Raw genomic sequence first — 21,037 nt, 5'->3', positions numbered from 1 at the left:
TAGAACAAAATACATTTACATTATTCAGTTCTTTCCTCCCTCACTAACTGCAGGGCGAATGATGCAGGGCGGTTGTTCCTTGTTAACGAGCTATTCTATTTACTTAGGCAGAACAGTTATTTTTCAGCCTGGTGATACATTAGCTTTAGGTGGACATGCATTTTGTCCTGGAGAAATTTGCCCAGGATGACGGCACAAGAAAGCTGCAATGTTTCGCCACAGTTGCCAAAGGAAACTGTGTTTTTGAGGCATTTCCTTCTTCAAAACGACACTCATTCTTTGAGATAAAATGCAGTTTATTGGAGAATTAAAGCAGCCAGGCTCGTGTGAATTCGTTATGCACAGCGCTGAGTAAGTAAGTATTTTATTTGCATAATTAATTAAAATCATTGCAATTCGTACAAGCATGGATTGATAATTAAAAGAGAAACATTAATCAGATTTTAAATTAAAACAGTGGGCAGATAAAAAGGAAAAAGTACGTTTTTAAGATTACAGTTCATTCTTGGTCATCTGTAGGTAACAAAAGGTTAATTTCAAACATAAATTTTACAAAGCGAGAAGCCATCTGAGAAGAATCGCCCCTCATGCATAATTCTAGTGCTTCTTGGCATGTCCTGATGTTAAAAGAAAGCCATATCGGTAAAGCCAGAAGGTTCGTTGGGCGAGTAAGCGACTACAAATGCACAGGATATGAATTAGATTTTCTTCCTCCTGTTTGCAGAAATGGCATTGAGTGGAGGCAGCTTTCTTATACCCTTGTCCGAACTTATATGCCATCAGTGGAATTAAACCAAAACGAAATCTCATTAATTGAGGTTTTACGTATGGTTTTATGTGCGATGAAAGGTAGGGCAACAATGTTTTTGGGGCATAGAGTTTGGAAGCCCAGCTGCCGTGAGAGAGCTTAAACACTGATTGTGTGTCGTGTTCATAAGACAATATATTTGCTTGGTTGGTCAAAAGTTTGGATATCGTCTCTATAGGTAACGAGATTGTCCACAGCGCTGAGTTATGAGATTATCAGAAAAAAGCAGTTTTGAAGGTTTTGCTTTTTAAAATGCACTAATTCACCAACAGCAAATAATTTCAGAGTTGTATCCTCGGCCTTAAGAGATGTCAACTTCCAAATTTCCCCATATGGCTTAATGTTAATACACAACCTTTGACCCTAATACATTTCTCGAAATATGACAATAAATGTAGTTGCAAGATGTGACATCATAGGAGATAAGTTTACATTTTACCCAGAGTATACAAGGGACGAGGCCACTTAATCTGAACCCAGACCATCGCTGACGGTCACACCTTATGGTAAAAAAAGTGAAAAACGATAAGGCAAAGGTGGATGGAATGTTTTACACAAAGAAAAACCTATTAATTGAGGGAGTGAATGATGTGCATATATCCGTTACAGGTTGTGCATGTGCCAGTGAGGTGCATAGTGTGCCTCTAGCAGAGTCCAATATATTCTAAGTCTGATAGATGCCTTTATAGTGGGCTTATACCTCTGAGCTCTATAATGTCATATAGCCTACTGTCTTTTAGTAGTAGACTGCTCCAGGGCAGTTTAGGGTCAAGCCTGGGGAGAAGCCAAATACAAGATAAGTAGATGGTCATATCAGAATTAGTTTGGAGTCAGGCCTTTAATGGTCAGAAAAAGTTCATTATCTTTGGTTCCAAAAGTCATGTCATTCAGTCTTTTTTGCGGTTTTGCCTTGGCTTTTGAGCTCCTTGGAAAAGATACCTTAATAAAATCAACATATGTCAAGTCAACCATCATATTACCAAGGTAGGAATTCAGATAGGGTGTTAAATGTGGGTTTTAGCCATGCAAGTTGAGGATGTGAGTGGAGCCAATGGAGTAAGTGGGTGGAGCCAATGAAGGCAGTGCGTGGGGCCAGATGTAGTGGGTGTGGCCTCCTACAAAAATGTGAGCACCTGGACTTCCTATTTTACAAATTAAGCACTGCTTCCAGCCATGTTATGGCACGGCCGTAATTCATGTCCCATAGTTCTTGCATATTTCTACTGAGCCATATGCCCAGATATTTAACAGGTTAGTCCTCCCATTTTAGAGGTAACTCGATGGGGCCGGCATAGCAGCGTCAGTTAAGGGAAACATAACTGATTTAGCCCAGTTAATGGAAATTCCAGAGAGTCCACCAAATTTAATAAATTCCCGAAGTAATGTATTGAGGTGCGACGCCGGGTCGACAACGTACAAGGTGACGTCGTCATCGTACACAGGGTTATCTGTATTTACTGGATGCCACAGATACCACCCCATCTACATTCGACATACTCAGAATCAGAGACTCTAGATCTACACTTATTATGCTCATTGCAATATAAACAACCATTTTAATAGTTAAAAGTAGGAGAATGCATAGCTTACAAACTTTTCATTAAAAACTGTGACAGAAGGCCAAGATTTAAAGATCTGTATTTCCAAATACATTTAATTGTACTTCGTTACATGTATTTATCATGATATTCCATGCTTCTATTCGCTGGGTTGAACAAAAGATTGCCAGTTTTTGCATTTCACATCAACTCAGGATCACATAAGGTTATTTGGTTTGAGTTAAAGATTTTGGGGGGAAATTAACATGGGAATGATGAGCTCATGAGGTAGCATAAGAGTGCCATTGTATAAAAAGTGGGGACGAGAATTGCCTGGCAACTACCGCAAAATAACCCTTTCAGATATTTCTGGCAAAATATAATCAAAATATGTGTTGAAACATCTAAAGGATGAGTCAGAAAATGTGACTGTGCTGCCAAAAACAGAACTAAGATTTCGGAATGGTTACTTAACTTCAAATTTGTATTTTATACAAAAATTACCTGTGGAAAATATATTCTAGAAGAAACAGACATCTGCTTACATAGGCTTACTCACAGCATTTGACAAAATAAATATACAAGATGGTGTTCTTGGGTTATTCCTTTATGTTTATTCAACCCGGTGATTCAACTACATAATCACCCTTGGACTCAAATTCAACTTGGCAGCAACAGGGCTTTATCATGGAGGACTTGTACCCCAAATGGTGTGAGGCAAGGGTGTATCCTAGCTTCCCTTTCATTTTCCATTTGTACAGCAGATTTTCCTAACATGTTGAACTCTGTACCCTCACCCCCTGAAATTAAGTAAAGAATGTATTCCAAATCTATTTAATAGGGACAATTCTGTTTGAAGGGATCTCACACCAACAGGCATGGAGAAACAATTGATTAAATTTGCTATATACTGCAGTATGACTGAACTGATTATACATGCAACTAAAACAAAAACCCTGGTGTTTACACAAAAAAAGCTGTTAATTGAATGGTAAACAATAGGTGGCAATTAACAAATATATTTATCTGAGAGTGATTTTTAGAAGTAATTTAAATGTTAAGAGACATATTGAGGTCCTGGGACAGAGAACAAAAGCAGTAACAGTAGCCTTGAAAAGAATTGACATTGAATTCGGTTTTAAATCGTTAGGAGTTTTGAAGTAAACATACAATATGATAATTGTAATTTGATGCTCTATGGCGAGATTCTGGATGAAAAGATGATTATGTGAATCCAGGCAGTTAAAATCAGTATATAGAAGAACTGGTTAGGCCTCCCAAGGTTACAGTACATGCTGCATTAAGGTTAAAATTAGGTCTGACAAATATTGCATTTAAGTATTATCAAAGAGCATTAAACTATTGGTATGATAATAATGGAGCAGTTGAAGACTCAATGAAGCACATAATACAATTATGCTTTCAATCTCCAAATAAAATTGCATGATACGATAATATAAATGAAATCCTAGCAAGGGTTGATCCGATAGGCTCAGGAGTCCAAGTGAGATTGCCATTTTTAATAGATAGAGATAGTTTAAAAGCTTGGTAAAGCAGACTTCTCTTGAAAGAGCTCTACAGAGATAAGGGAAACGAGCATTTGCAATGCAATAGGTCTCGCATTAGGAAATTTTGAGCTATTGTAAATGACAAATATTTTATTTATGTGTTGGTTTTGAAAATAGCGAAATTAATAGCTTTGTCATTTACAATGCCAATAGTTTTAACTTTCGCAAACGTGACACCTATAGCATTTGTAATGCAATATGTGTTGTATTTACATGACTTAGATGTATTATTTTTTTAATAATTAATACTTAAATAACATTTATTGTAATTTATAATGGCAATAGCTTAAACTTTTGTAAATAACTTTTGGGAAGATTATGTTCAGTGTATTTTATTGTGATGAAAATCCAAGAACAGCAGTGAAATATTAACATATTTTTGTGACATTTGTAATAAAGCTTGAACCATTGAGAGAACATATTAGAACCAATTGTTGTTGAATGGTTGCACAGAGTGATGCTGTGGCGTTCAGTGGTGCTGAGGCGTTCAGTGGTGCTGAGGCGTTCAGTGGTGCTGAGTGATGCTCTGGCCTTCAGTGGTGCTGAGTGATGCTGTGGCCTTCAGTGGTGCTGAGTGATGCTGTGGCATTCAGTGGTGCTGAGTGATGCTGTGGCATTCAGTGGTGCTGTGGCGTTGAGTGATGCTGTGACGTTGAGTGATGCTGTGACGTTTTTCAGTGATGCTGTGGCATTGAGTGATGCTGTGGCATTGAGTAATGCTGTGACGTTGCGTGATGCTGTGACATTGAGTGATGCTGTGGCGTTGAGGAATGCTGTGCGTTGAGTGGTGCTGTGGCGTTGAGTGGTGCTGTGGCATTTAGTGGCGCTGTGGCATTGAGGGGTGCTGTGTCATTCAGTGGTGCTGAGTGATTCTGTGGTGCTGAGTGATTCTGTGGTGCTGAGTGATGCTGTGGCGTTGAGTGATGCTGTGTCGTTGAGTGGTGTGACATTGAGTGGTGCTGTGGAATTGGGTGCTGTGGCATTCAGTGGTGCTGAGTGATTCTTTGGCGCTGAGTGATTCTTTGGCGTTGAGTGATGCTGTGGCGTTGAGTGATGCTGTGGCGTTGAGTGATGCTGTAGCGTTGAGTGGTGCTGTGGTGTTGAGTGGTGCTGTGGTATTGAGTGGTTCTGTGGCATTGAGTGATGCTGTGGCGTTGAGTGGTGCTGAGTGATGCTGTGGCGTTGAGTGATGCTGTGACGTTGAGTGATGCTGTGGCATTGAGTGATGCCATGGCGTTGAGGGATGCTGTGCGCTGAGTGGTGCTGTGGCATTGAGTGGTGCTGTGGCGTTGAGTGGTGCTGTGGCATAGAGTGGTGCTGTGGCGTTGAGGGGTGCTGTGGCATTCAGTGGTGCTGAGTGATTCTGTGGCGCTGAGTGATGCTGTGGCGTTGTGATGCTGTGGTGTGTAGTGGGGCTGTGGTGTTGAGTGATGCTGTGGTGTTGAGTGGTGCTGTGGCGTTGAGTGGTGCTGTGGCGTCGAGTGGTGCTGTGGTGTTAAGTGGTGCTGTGGCATTGAGTGGTGCTGTGGCGTTGAGTGGTGCTGAGTGATGCTGTGGCGTTGAGTGATGCTGTGCCGTTGAGTGATGCTGTGCCGTTGAGTAGTGCTGTGGCACTGAGTGATGCTGTGGGGTTGAGGGATGCTTTGCGCTGAGTGGTGCTGTGGCGTTGAGTGATTCTGTGGCGCTGAGTGATGCTGTGGGGTTGAGTGATGCTGTGGCATTGAGTGGTGCTGTGGTGTTGAGTGGTGCTGAGTGATGCTGTGGCATTGAGTGATGCTGTGGGAAGCTAATAAGCTAATAAGGAGGATAGATAGAGGGTAGGAAAGAGAAAGGAGAGAAGAGGGGTGAAAGAAGGGTTGGCGTGGAGATGCAGAATGAAGAGGTGAAAGATCACTAAACAGAGGAGGGAAAAAGAGCAAACAATGAGAAAGGGAAGGGAATCTATGAGACAACAAACAGGAGGAGGAGGTGTGAGAGCAAGAGAACGTATGGGCGAGAGGGAAAGGGGTTGGAAAGTAAAGTGAGAGAATAGATGAAAACAAGCGATGCGCGCTCTGAGCTGGGGGAGGGCCATTAGCCTGTAAGAACTTGCGGCGGACATCAAAGGAAGGGTGGGAGAGACATTGGCGAGCGAGGGGCGAGGGGGTATGCTGCCTGGTGAGTTGAAGTGGCAGCAGAGGTGGAGCGCGGCGCGCGCAAAGTGTCTGGTAGCAAATGGTCACCGTAGGTGACCGGGGGTGGGGGAGAAATGGTGGGTGGGACAAACCGAGGACAGGGTTCTGCAGATCTGAAGGCTTTTATAATAGAGCTTGGGGAAGGGCTTTAGGGCGCATAGAAGAAAGCGCGAGAGGGAAAGGGCGCTAGGTTGGATGTAAACTGGTCATACAAAATAAGTCAAGGAATTGACCGGTGATTGGGCTGGATTAGATCATATAAAATCTGAAATTAAACATAAACACAGGATCGAATAGCAGTTTTTTTTTAGACTGAAAGCTTACCCTTAACATTGTAAATACAGTTGTAAAGTAGATGTTATAAGTTAGGGTAATATCTACCAAATTTAAGCAAAGAGAGCAAGAAGTATTCCACAGTAAAATCTGGACACTAAAAATATGCTATATTTCTCCTGTGCCAGATGCATTTATTACAAATTCTCACACATGGAAAATTCTTAAATTCTTGATGAGCCAGAAACGGACGGCATCTCAAACGTAAACAGTTTGATTCTGAACTTTTCGCTATATCTGAAACATACAGGAAATACTAGTGTTAATGTGTGGCAACGTTCAGTACAATCTGCAAAAGGGCTCAGACCATCACAAGTGCTACTTACATGGAGATCACTGAAAGCAACAGAAAATCATGTTACAGAAAAAGGATTTTATTTTACCTTTTGCAGTGAAAAACAGGCGAGTCAGGTGACGGGCTTTAATTTTACAATTCATAGTGTAGCCCCTTGCGTGTCAGCACTGGGAAAAGCCATTTTTGCAGGACTGCTGGAGTAGCAGCCTAACACCGTGGGCTTGGATGGGAAGCCGTGCAACACATTTAAAGTGCTTTAACAGCATGTTTGCTTTATTCCTAAATGAGAATATTTAGAATGCTTGTCATAGTTATTACAATTAGTTTGCTCTTGTGAACAAACGGATTCGAGACTCTCCACGAAGCTAAACATGGAGCAAATGTTCTATACAAGTGGGAAATCTAGGTCTACCATTTAAATTCAATTATCAAAAAACAAATAAAATTAAGGATGCTGAAATTCTCGAGGCTGCTGGTTATAACAAAATGCAAATTAAAGGTGCCGTAGATTTTTCAGCAGAAGGAAAGACAAGAAACACGCAAGAAACATGAGGGAGGAATGTTGGGGTAATTAAAGCTGGCCGAGCGTGTGCTGGGGAAGCTTCACGCTTGAATGCCTGAAGTCGGAAGGGTGGGAGGGAACTGGGGAAGCTTCAGATGCCTGGCTCGAGGAGAAAATGGGAGCGAGGCTGAAGGGTTTGTACATGCGCGTCTCACACGAGTGCACCACATGAACTGGAGGTAATCCGCCCTTGTTCAAGAGTTTGTTTCCCCTACTATATGTCAGAGCTATATAATAGCTCGACCTAAAAATGAGATATTGATACAACCATGATGGTGAACTGCAACCATATTTGAATCACGTACAGGATATGACTACCAGAATATGAATGATGAAAATAAGATTGGGGCAAGTTCAGTTGTTTATTAAATGGAAGTTGAATAAGACTAATAGTCTAGAAGAGGTTGCTGCTTGTCAAGTTTCTCCATTCTGTAAAACAGCTAATATGGCATTTTCACACCTGATTGTATTGTGCACGTATTATATAAATGCAAGAAAGGAAATATTATTCCCAGTTTTTAGACGGAAAATGGATGCTTTATTAATTTACACAATGATCAGTGAGATTATGTTAGAAATCAAAATATGTCAGAAACATAATCCATTTACAAAGTAATGGAGTGGTCTTGTTACTCTGCAAATTATTCATATTTCTTTACAAACCAAGGAAACTTGCACAGCTATAGTTGTAGTGGAGGGTACACTATTATACCTTGCATATTGTTGTTTTGTATCTCAATGAACTCCCATTTTTCTCAGGACATCTTACTGTTATAGTGTAGATTGAGAATAGAATATATTGTGTTTTGCTTATTCTATGGCACTTGAATGTATTTTAGAATTATGAACTTTAATTGTCCAGTACTGTTATATATTGTTTGTGGAGAATAAACTAATTTATGTTTTGCACATTAACATATTGCAGTCCGATGCTCATGACGGAACGGTTCCGTCATGAGCGTAAGGTGGCCTGTGCTTATGACGGAACCGTTCCGTCATGGTTCCATAGGCCCAATGGAACGTTCAGCACCGGAGCAAAATTCGCGCAGCACAGAAGGGGTTAATGCATTTTTTGCACATGATTTTCAATTGTTCCTGGAGGCCTTTCATGACTACAACTGTTGGAAAGGGAATACCGTAATACTTGTGATTTTGGACTGAATGTACAAAGATGATGATGTGAAAAGTACTATGTTTTGGTGTTTTCATGTTAAAAAGTGTTGTATTTTTAAACTCCTAATATATTTTGCCTAAATAAGCATAGTATCAATTATAAATGAATAAAATATTAAATACCTTGTGGCCAAGTAGAATAATTTGAAAGTAAAAACATTAAATACAAACCAATGTATTTTTGTAACAGGCGATACAGTTACCATTCCTGATATGTTAAAGAGGTTAAATGGGGCCGAACTTGAACAGTGGAAAGATCCAAGGACTGAAGAAGTGGTAGAAAGCAATGAGTGTCTCAGCACAGGTGAGGAAAAAATATTGTACACATGAACATTTCTGAGTCAAATCAGCCTGTGCGAATCCTGTTAGCTATTTCTGTGCATCCTAAGGACGCCAGGCCCACTGCTTTGTTAAGTTAAGATTGACCTTTTTTGGATAGCTGTACATTTCTCTGTCACCTGGGTCAGGTGTATAGCTTTTCGTCTGAAGATTGGAGGGCTGAAGGGTATATTAAGTATTCAGATGTATGTTAAAATAATTGAAAGCTAGACATTTCAGGCCTCGAAAAATCTACTCGCCCACTTGCTATGGCAAGTCAGATTTTATCAGGTTGAGCTGTATTTACGATCTACTCCCTGTTGAGTTGACAAAGAACTGGTGATCTCTTCAGTCAGAAATTGAAGGAGCAATAAACATGCCCTTAAATTGTTTCTTATCTTGTCAAATTTGCTCTGTGTTCAGAGACAAAAGTCAGAAGTCAGTTTACAATTCCTTTTTTTTCTCTGACTGCAGATTTCGAGAATTTTTTAAAGTGAACTGTCTGTCCCTCTGCATGAAGTGTGGAATGAAAGCCTCTAGGGTACCAGGTTTTTCCTAACACTAATTTAAAGAGCTAATAAGTCAGCCGTACAAACATTTCAAGATTTATTTCAGTAGTTGTGAAAGCCCAGTTTTTGTACTTCTGTGCGATGACAAAAATATTATGATAGGATGAAAAACAAATCAGAACACTTTAATTCGTGATGTGCAAATGATATGGTTTCTGAAACCAACATTTCTCAGATTATTGTTAATATACTATATAGTATTATTTGTAAAGCTGCAAGGTAGTGGTACTTTTTTTTGACAATTTCTCGGAAATTTACTGTTTGTAAATGACAGTGCGCTACCACATCATGCTTTAGTAATATAGTTATTAAAAATGAGTGTTTAAACAGGAACTGAGAAACACTTCTGCCCCGGTGGCAATGCTATTAGTAAACTGAGAGACAAGTCAGGCCTCATGTGTACCCTAATTGTGGGCTAGATTCTTATTTCACATGGAACACACATTCAGTCCATTTAATCAAACAAAAGAGATTTGTTTTGTTCAGCGGAAATGCTGAACTCAAATATTTCAAGTTGAACCTTATGCTAAAATGACGACAAAGGTGACTCTGTAAAATAAAATATTTGACAATGATCACACAATTTGAGACCAGTCTACGGGTCATGTACATTACTGTTATGTCGAATAGACTATTCAAGTTGCTCGACCAAAGGACTAGTAAAACTTTTATGAGTTTTCGAAGCCTGCATTTATAAATTCAAAAAGATACACTTACCTCAGTGCCTGTACCTGGAGGGTACCCTTACCTTTCTTGAGTTGGCCAGTCATGTAGGAATGAGAGGTGTAATAATATCAGAGTGCAGGTACATTGCAAAAGCAGAAACAGTTCTAAGCGATAAAGAGGCATATTTAGCTGTACTGTGAAAAATATTGCCAACCACTGGATGAACATGCAGTAGGGATTCCAGAACTACAGCCACATAGTCAATGTCTTGACATGAAGATTTGTTAAAAATACTTGATCTGGCAGCCTATTAGATGACTGCTGCCTCTATAGTGTTCTTGTAACAGCCATATTAGGCTCATCAGAGGAAGAGCTATTTTGAAATGTGTGAATTTCCTGGTTGGAAAATCACAGTATCAGGTCTTTGTTCAGGATACCAGCTCCTCTTACCTATCGAATACAGCAGTATAGGACCCCAAAAAATAAGTCAAGCTCTCTTAATCCATGTAATTGATCAGGACAAGAGAGCTGCTTCTGCTTACACTACCTCAGACAGTCGTGTCAAGCTCATGTGTAGAAATTCTGCAGTACCTGCAGATATTAGACCTGTGATTTAATATATTTGTATATTTATAGATTTAAAATACAGTGTATGGTTGGAGCTGTGGTACAGTAATGCTGTGCTTGCCCATCTTTAGCCACAAAGACCTCAACTTGTGTGCAAGGTAAATGCTTGGGTGTTATCCTATTGATCAAAACTTCCCCACTCCCATAAGTAAAGTAGATTTGGTCCCCTTGGATTGGCTGGTACATTTGGAGTGCTGGATAAGTGATTGCCCAACCTATAGTGTCTCAAGTGGATTTAGATATTCACCCACAGCTGAACCTTGCCACTTGATCAGCTCCTGAGATAATTGATGTAGCTGAAGCAAACATAAAGATGCGTTGCCCTTGTGACACGCCATACACACGGCATCTTGTACCTTGTTCTCGGAGGTCAAAGCACAAAGGGGCAATATAATAAAAGTATCAAGCAACATTTCTTATTCCATAAGACCGTTGTTTGTAATCAGCCACCAGCCCAGACAAGTTTTACATGCTGTCATATAGAACTCACCCACAAATACATACATACCAAATACATGAGTGAGGCTCTTCCTTTGTAAACAATTGCCTTTTTCTGACAAAGTTAACAAGATGCATTGTTTTCCTCATAGACACCCCAACCTCTATCCTCTCATCTTACCCATATACACTTACCAGTGAAAACTAACTAGGAAATATTGTTGTATTCTAATAACTGATAAAGGTATTTAAAACCACCCTCTTCTGCAGGTCTCGAATGTGATGATGTAACAACTCACTAAGATCAGTTAATCCTCATTATATTTAGCTCTCGTCCTATAGATAGCTTAGCTGTCTCGCCAGACCAATCTTTTTCTAAAAAATCATAACAAAAATTGATACTGTATACTAACATACAGCAACGTATAATAAAAAACATTCATGTCTTTTAAAAAAAAATGTCCTCGCCTGTATATTATTTTCTGATTTAACATTGTCACCTGCATATTCCAAAGATGCACCATAAACACACTTTGAAAAAGGCAATGCATTTTCATAGTATCAAAATATCAGGAGCCAAAAACCCAATGGCAACCAGTTGCCAATCTGGCAGCACCTGCAGGAAATGCTTACACCGTCACTGGCTCTGCACTCCGAAGCTTCCTTTATAATTTGTTGAATCGTGCTATTTTGTGTAACCTTTCCTTCACATAACACACACAGTTTTGGTAACCATGATGAGTGTTATTCGTGGTATACCACTTCTCTGTGTGAATAAATATTAAATGCCTACTAACTCCTAAAAAATATATATCCATTCTCACCATACCTACAGAATACCATTTCCTCAGTCCTGATTTTTGTTTGAGGAAGGAAGGAGAGTCAGGTGCACGTTTGAGCCATTATCTTCATGCAGAAGGAGAAGCCCCCAAGGACCCTACCCCAAGTAAGTTACCAATGCTCATATTTTTTTGCACTTCTTTAAGTGGTGCAGTGAATAACGTGTCTGTCTCCCAGTGCAATTTATTTCTTGTCACAATGGAGGATAGTGTTAATTGATTGTTCTCCAAATTTCAGTGCATTCTAATTATATGTTTCATGTTCTTTCTTTCATTGAATCTTTCTTTCTGCCATTATTATTTTTTCTCATATTTTTACTTCTTAAAACATTGGCCTCACTGCTAGAACGGATATCTATTTATTTTAGTATTTGTTGAATAGAGGTGACTACCTACAATAATGCACATATGTTACGATAACAGAAAAAAATCAAGCCTTCTTGTTCTGTGAAATGTCACTTGTACAATACATATACAATGTAGAAGTTTCCAATTAAGCTGTTCCTGCCTCTGTTGCATACATCAGAATCACTTGTAAAATGTGGTGAATGACCCTTGAAAACCCTGCAGTTCTTGAACTCACAAAATCAAGCATGCACGCCTAAATAAAACCCTTAGTTAAAATGACAGCTCGAATTCTAAGAAACAAGTAGGTTGTTATTGAAAGGAAATGATGGGCTTTTTACATAAGCCATATTTTAAATGGCATTGAGTATGTATCATTAGTAAATGCCTCCTAGGAAGAGACCACTTTATTTGAGTGTTGGTTGTCCTCTCCCATGACATGCTTATACTTTAAGATATTAATTGGAAACGTTTTAAAGGGTCCAGAATTTGATAGAATTTCAGTCAGTTTGTAGTGGGTGATGTATCCCAATACCCTTGAAGAACTGTGTTAGAAAAATAGTGGGCCGATTCACAAGGAAAGTAGTCAATCTATTCTACACTCATAGATTTACATGTATGTGTGAGTGTAGATATAGTACTTTTGGAATTCTTGAAAAATACCAGGAATCTGCACTGAAAGCTGCATGAGGCAGAGATTTGAGTTCAAATTGCTTCTGTTTTTATACCTAAGTGAAGAACTACATACAGGGTGAATAGTCCCCTGTGTTAAAACACTTTATTTCCTCCATGGGGAAAATATATTGCTGTATCTCACAAAAAGAGAGAGGAAGGTCACTGGTGGGCTCATACATACCCTTACTTGCAGAATCACACAACAAGAAGAAAAGCGATACCCTGGGTTTTGCTCCAAACCTATTTGGTCACTAGCAGAGAAAACTCCCTAATGTCTTATTGGCAGTGCTTAATTTGTAAAATAGGAAGTCCAGGTGCTCACATTTTAGTAGGAGTCTACACCAACTCCCCCTGGCCCCACCCACTTCCTTCACTGGCTCCACCCACTCACTCCATTGGCTCCACTCACACCCTCAACTTGCAAGGCTGGAACACACGTTTAACACCCTATCTGAATTCCTACCTTGGTAATATGATGGTTGACTTGATATATGTTGATTTTATTAAGATATCCTTTCCAAGGAGCTCAAAAGCCAAGGCAAAACCGCAAAAAAAACTGGATGACATGACTTTTGGAACCAAAGATAATGATTTTTTTCTGACCAATAAAGGCCTGACTCCAAACTAATTCTGATATGACTATCTACTTATGTTGTATTTAGTTTCTCCCCAGGCTTGGCCCTAAAATGCCCAGGAGCAGTCTATTACTAAAAGACTGTAGGCTATATGATATTATAGAGCTCAGAGGTACAAGTCCACTATGAAAGGCATCTATCAGATTTAGAATATATCTGACTCTGCTAGAGGCACACTATGCACCTCACTGGCACATGCACAGCCTGTAACTGATTTATGCACATAATTCACTCCTGAAATGAATAGGTTTTTCTTTGTGTAAAACATTCCATCCACCTTTGCCTTATCGTATTTCACTTTTTTTACCATAAGTTGTGACCGTCAGCAATGGTCAGGGTTCAGATAAAGTGTCTTCGTCCCTTGTATACTCTGGGTAAATTGTAAACTTACCTCCTGTAATGTCATATCTTGCAACTACATTTATTGTCATATTTCGAGAAATGTATTAGGGTCAAGTTGTGTATTAACATTAAGCCATATGGGGAAATTTGGAAACAACTCTGAAATTATTTGCTGTTGGTGAGTTAGTGCATTTTAAAAAGCAAAACCTTCAAAACTGCTTTTTTCTGATAATCTCATAATTCAGCGCTGTGCCTAACTAATTCACACAAGCCTGGCTGCTTTAACTCTCCAATAAACTGCATTTTATCTAAAATAATGAGTTTCGTTTTTAAGAAGGAAATGCCCCAAAAACGCAGTTTCCTTTGGCAACTGTAGCGAAACATTGCAGCTTTCTTGTGACTTCATCCTGGGCAAATTTCTCCAGGACAAAATGCAGGTCTACCTAATGCTAATGAGTCACCAGTCTGAAAAATAACTGTTCTGCCTAAGTAAATAGAATAGCTCGTTAACAAGGAACAACCGCCCTGCAGTTAGTGAGGGAGTAAAGAACTGAGTAATGTAAATGTCTTTTGTTCTATGGCGCGAACTCGACCTAAATGTATTGTAGCGCTTTATACATTAAATCATCCGTGCCTAACCTTGTAGAGGTTTGCCCAGAATCACAGAGTTGTTGAGCCGCGCCGTGACTCAAACCTGGTTCCCCAACTAAAAGTTAATTATCAATAGCTCTAGCTATGACGCCACATCTTCTCCCTCTTCGCACAAAGAGGAGAGCAAAAGCTTCATAATACAATTTTGTAAACATTTGCCAGTAGTTGACTTTGTGTTCCTGAAAAACAAACGTATAAAGTAACAAAAGGAACATAAATAAATGGTTTGTGTGTTTTTCCATTTCTTTCTAAGTTTCCTGCTGCACCAACCCTTCGTGTAGCAAACAACCATTTTTTCAACGGCATAACACATATCCTTGGTCTGGTCAGGCTTCAGCCGACTCATGATAGCTTAAGTGTAAGATGGTTATGTAACCGCAGGTAGACTATAGACACAAATGTGGTGGGAAACAATAACCTCTGCTTTCTGGGCTTCTATTGTGCTTGCAGTACTCTATCCTCCCTCTTTATCGTAACATTCTCGTCCAGAACGCAACGTAGTACAGGGCCTTCCGCATGTATACATCCATGCCAGCAGTAATTTGAAAGGAATAACAACTCAACCTGCACCAAAAATGACAAATTACTTGAACGTAAGGACTGTGGCGAAGGCAGACAAAGAGTTGTGGTAAAGGCAGCACTGCAAAGCTGCTCTTCTTGCTTAACTTTGTTAAGACTTACCGGTTCCGGTTTGTTCGTGGTGGACCCGGCGGCAGGGACACACTGACTACACTGCATTGCTTAGTCTATTAACTGACTAGGCCTGGCCTGCCTGCCTCACCTCGTGCTGTTGCCAGTACTTGGGCTATTGCTGCCAGTCCTCAAGTCCTCAGATGGTCGGATGAGGTCGTGCTGGCTGGCACAGGCACTCAGACTTTGAATGACCGCTAGCGACTCGGTGGTGGGGTGTGGGCATGCTGGGGCGTGGCCACATAGAAATGCGCAATCTGAAAAAATCTGAGCACGATGCCTGCCACAGCACAGCCCCAACCCCTTAGAACCAAAATGTAGCCCAAAATCAGTGTCCCTCCCACCGGTCTGAAGATCAACTAAAGCCTCCGGTCGCTACACCATCAACAAGATTGAGATTCATTCATGAATCTTCATTCTCTACTTGGGTCAGTCAGGGCATGCCAGGCTCATCACAGATTCGCTGGGAGTGGGACTGTCTGCTCGTCCGTCTCAGGAGTACCAAGTGAGACTGTGCCACTGAGTGTTGTGCGACTTCAACAAGTCTAGTAGTGAGGTAAATAATAATATCACAAATAAAAATCAATGACGTGCAGCAATGATTGTAGACCCGGCCCTGATAATTAAGTGCCGGTGCTAAGCACAGGCACAAATTAAGCACTGCTTATTGGCTACCTAGTAAATACTAACTCCCAGAGTGAAGGAAATACCCTCAAGCAAGATATGGCAGGAGAGCACAGAGAGCTGCGGCGCGATGTTGACGGCCTTGGGGAGCGCGTGGCAGCAATGGAGGACACTGAGCACGCTAGGAGAGAGGAAGTTGAATTCCTACAACAAGAAATCATCCGGCTCCACGAGCAACAGACCGATCTGAGGATCTCGAGAATCGCTCCCGACGCAATAACATACAGGTCCGAGGCGTGCCATCCAAATCAGAGGGGGACAGCATTACCAACTACCTACAACAGTTGTTTCGGGAGATCCTGGGAGAGCCTGATGACTTTGAGATCCGAATAGATAGGGCACACAGAGTGGGCCTAGCACGCAGGACACCTGCCCCGCTCCCCGACATTCTGGCCTTCCTGCCTGACTACCCCCTAAAGGAGCGCATCTTGAAGGCGGCATGCCAGAAGCAACTTCTCAAATTCCAGGGACACTCCGTGGGGTTATTCCAGGATCTGTCAGCAATCACTTTACAAAAGAGAAAGGCCTTCAAGGTAGCCACAACTTTCTTACGAGACAATGGGATCCCATACTCCTGGGGCCATCCCTTTAGACTTATCTTCAAATGGAAAGGACCCCTCCACCAACTCTGGTCGCTGCGAGAAACGTGTGAGTTGTTGGGCATTGCTCAAGATGAAGTTGCAGGGGAGGAGGGGACCTCTATGTAACCCTCTCGGACGAGATCATCTCGGTCCTCCAGGGATGGCTGGCAACGCGGGGATGCCAACGTTCGCCCAGAAGCAGCCTTAAGCCAGACCCAACGACCATGGCTCAAGAACAAGCAGCAGCGATACAAGAAGTCTCCAAAGACACAACGGATGGAACTTGACTCAGCAAGTGCGGGGGGAATCTTTTGCATCACCTTCGCACAGGGCTGGGGGGGCGGGATGGGGGGCCAGCAAGGTCGCCGCTGCCACACACTCCCTCATCTCGTAGCGTTACCACAGGCCTGGACTGAGTTTGCATAGGCCTGGGACTATGATCGCTAGTTGGGTGTTCGTGGTTGGGGTTAGGGAGGGGGGCGTGGGGGGGAAGGGTGGGCTGGGAGGGAGAGGGAGGTTTGGAACTTGAGGGAAAGGCTGGGGGTTTGGGTAGGGTGGGGAGGGGGGGTGAGTTGGGGCTTTGGTCGAGGGAGGGGGGCGGGTGACGGTGTGTTCCGTTTGTTAAGGGAGCGGGCAGGGACTCATGGGACAGCGACCGCTCATGACACAGAAGTTTAGGATTCACGCACATCCATGGCTGAGGTGACAATCCAGGTTCTTACCTAAAAGTCAAGGGTCTCAATAACCCCATCAAAAGGAGGGCGGTACTATCAAATTTGGAAAACTCAGTAGCAGCCATATGCTTGCTACAAGAGACGCATCTACTCTCCAAGGACTGGCACTGTATGAGGTCCAGGGCCTTTCCACTACAATACTACTCATCCACCACTGAGAAAAAAGCTGGGGTCGCTTTGCTCTTCGCACAACACTTCAAGGGCGGGGTGGGGGAAAAAATACCAGAAAGCAAAGGCAGACTCCTGGCGTACAACGTCCTCGTAGGGGACTTGTCGATTACTATAGGGTCCATATACGACCCCAATACTAAACAGGAAGCCTTTCTCAAAGGGGCACTGGCAGATGTTTTAGCGACAAACGCGAGGTACACTCCGATGGGAGGGGACATCAATTTGGTAATGGACACCGAGAAGGACAGGTCGGGACAACGGTTTGGCTCTACGGGCGCAATTTCCAAGGAGGGGGGACAGTGGCTGGCCAGAAGGGGGTTCATAGATTTATGAAGGGGGGCTCATCCCACAACTCCGGGGTACACCTTTTACTCACATGTACACCGCACGTACGCCCGGATAGATCTCTTCTTTGGGTCCACCGACTTGGCCCCCCTGGTCAAAGACATCGAGGTCACCTCAGCGGCACTATCGGACCATGACACGGTCGCGATTCGTTTGGAAGTCCCACGCGCGCAGACACGCAACGGCAAATGGCGCCTTTAGGAAAACCTGCTCCAGCGTAAAGGGGTCACACAACAACTCTCCAAAAGCATCGCCGATTACCTGCGCATAAACGACAATGGCGACGTGGCCATGTCAGCGGTCTGGGGAGCACTCAAAGCGGTGGTGCGTGGGGAACTAATCGCTATCGCAGCGGCGGACAACCGGGAACGTAAAGACAGACGCCAGGCGTTATCGGAGCAGGTGCTAGAACTCAAACTGGTTCACAGTCGAACGGGGGCCCCCAGACTATGGTGCAAGCTCAAGGCGGCCAGGACCCAACTCGCGAGCCTGGACCGCGCAGAACAAGCAGCGCTGCGCCTTCGCCACACATATTATGTGGGAGGGGACAAAACTGGACGGTTGCTGGCCAGTAAACTCAAAGCCAAAGTCCTCAGATCTACGATCCCCGTTATCCAGGGAGAGGGAGGTAGGGAACTCTGGGAGGACGATCAAATAGCAGAAGCATTCAGAGCAATCTATGCCTCGTTATACACAGCCAATTCTCCCCTGGACACCGGGGCCGGAGAAGCATACCTCGACGAAGCAGCGGTTACGGCCCTCAACGAGACAAGCGCTCAGTCTCTGGACTCCCGGATACGCGTGGAGGAAGTCATCTCGGCGATAGCACGCCTTAAACCGCTGAAAGCCCCAGGCCCGGATGGCTTCTCTGCAGGGTTCTACAAAACATTTTGCCCCCTCCTGGCCCCAATACTGGCTAGACTGTTCAACTCCTTTCAGGGTCCTGGATCCATTCCTCAAGACATGCTAGAAGCAGACATTATTGTCTTGCCAAAACCGGATAAAGACGTGACCCAATGCGTAGCCTACCGACCGGTTTCATTGCTCAACTTGGACCTCAAAATATTCACCGGGATTCTGGCCGCAAGGCTCGGACCCTGCTTCCCAGGCATCATAAAGCCTGATCAGGCAGGTTTAATTCCTAACCGACAATGTGCTGATAACACCAAACGCCTGATGCATGTCATAGACAAGGCCCACTTCAATGATTCGGACGTGGCCCTTCTTTTGGTCGACGCTGAAAAGGAGTTCGACAGGGTAGACTGGAAACACCTGGGTAGAACGCTAGTGAGGTTCGGTATAGGGGAGAGATTCCGCTCCCGGGTCGCCAGTTGCTACGCGGCACCACAGGCAACTATCAGGGTTAACAGAATAGGATCACGACCCTTCGACATCAAGCGTGGTACCAGACAAGGATGTCCAATCTCACCCCTCTTGTTCGCCCTGTACATAGAACCGTTCGCACAGCGCGTACGAGACAACCCGTCCATCATAGGCATCAGTTTCGGGGGAGAAAGGCAGACTATAAGCCTATACGCAGACAACATCTTAGCGGCCGTGGAAAACCCTAGGCACTCGATCCCTGCCTTCCTAGACGAGATGATGACGTTCAGGAGGGTTTCCGGCTTTAAAATGAACGTCGGGAAATCTGTGATTCTGCCCCTGGGGCCTAATGCACACCTAGCCAACAGAGGTCTGTTACAAACTTTCCTCCAGCATGTCACTACCCTACCTGTGGATCACCCTGACGCCTAGTACGGCCCAAACGGTTGACCACAACTACATGAAGCTTCTTACCCAGCTTCAGGGGGATTTACAAAGATGGCGACAACAGCCACTATCGTTCCCGGGGCGCGCGGCGGCGATTAAAATGTCTCTGTTGCCTAAGGTGCTGTATCTCTTTCAGACTATCCCAATCACACCACCCATAGGGATGATTAAGAAACTGCAAGACGCCATACGACAGTTTATCTGGGCTGGTAAACGCCCTCGACTTCGCCGGGACCTGGCCATGAGAACACCCTCTGAGGGCGGCCTTGGCATTCCGGACTTACAGAGATACTTCCAGGCGGCACAGCTCCGCTACCTCTTAGAATGGTCCCGCCCGACATCTGAAAAACGCTGATTATTCCAGGACCGGGCAATGGCCGGCATGCCACTGTGGAGAGTCCCTTTACGGCCAGACAGGCCGGCTTATATCAAAAAATCACCCATCACCCGGACACTCCTCCAGTTGTGGGTCGCAGTGTCAGTCTCTAAAGGCCTCACAACTTTCCCATCACCGATGACACCCCTGCTGGACAATCCAGCCTTTCCGCCCGGGTTGGCCCCCAGTTCATTCCCTCAATGGCGACAGCCGGACACCTGTTTGACACAGAGGACACTGGCTCACGAATAGGGACACGCTACCACACGTTAGTCGGCGCCTCACGGCGTACGAGAAATGGCTCGTCATGAAAAATACTGACGCACGGGCAATCACTGAGCTATACAAACTGCTGTCCCCCCCTCTTACAACACGATCCGCAGGTCAAAGACGTTGGGAGCGGGAGACAGGGCGCACACTCTCAGCTAAGGAATGGCAGGACATTTATTACTGAGCTCACCACACACCCAGGAATGTGGCCAGCCGGGAGTCTGCAGTTAAGGTGGCATACTATTGGCATTTGACCCCAGCACGACTCTACCAGGGTAATCTGCGTCGCGATCCCACTTGCTGGAGTGGTTGCGGCCAAACAGGGACCATGATACACCTGTTATGGGAATGTGTGGAAATACAGGATTACTGGGAGGCAGTGCTTCATGACATAGACCAACACTTTGAAACAGAGATCCCTCGCTTTCCTGCTTACATGATACTAGGCCTCCCTAACAAAATCACAATCCCACTCAAATCACTACGAGGGAAGTAAATGGGTTTGGCAGTAGGGGCAGCGACGCATCACATCCTTTCGCTTTGGGGTACCACACGAAAGCCCACGCACACGGGGTGGCTCCATAGACTTTGGTACATTATGGGTATGGAACGGCTACAAGCCTCCCTCACGCAATCAACTGATTCCTTCATTGATACATGGCAGCCGATGGTCTCACTGTTGACCCAAGAATTCAATGAGCTAACATGCCCAAAATATCTTCGGGTACTTCGCCTGGTGGACGAATTACACAAGAAGCCAGAGGCCAAACAATGAGGCCCAGACGCCTAACCTACACATTGTCACGCAGAAAGGAAGCGGAACACACTGGAGTGGGGGATAAGGGGGGGGGGGGACTGTT

General features: G+C 43.6%; 1 protein-coding gene across 2 annotated transcripts in view; it reads left to right on the top strand.

Moving 5' to 3' along the window:
• LOC147662038 (uncharacterized) overlaps window positions 1–21,037 on the top strand; it is a 213,735-nt gene that overhangs the window by 58,411 nt on the left and 134,287 nt on the right. For both annotated transcript variants that reach the window (XM_086951158.1, XM_086951159.1), the window contains 2 exons: window positions 8,642–8,755; window positions 11,905–12,015. In XM_086951158.1, the coding sequence (XP_086807284.1) occupies window positions 8,642–8,755; window positions 11,905–12,015 (225 nt within the window). The remainder of the gene's footprint in view (window positions 1–8,641; window positions 8,756–11,904; window positions 12,016–21,037) is intronic.

Source organism: Lissotriton vulgaris, unplaced genomic scaffold, assembly GCF_964263255.1.
Source record: "Lissotriton vulgaris unplaced genomic scaffold, aLisVul1.2 SCAFFOLD_241, whole genome shotgun sequence".
NCBI classification, from domain to species: Eukaryota; Metazoa; Chordata; class Amphibia; order Caudata; family Salamandridae; genus Lissotriton; species Lissotriton vulgaris.
Note: the sequence above shows the minus strand (reverse complement) of the source record. Positions and strands in the feature narration are given on the sequence as shown.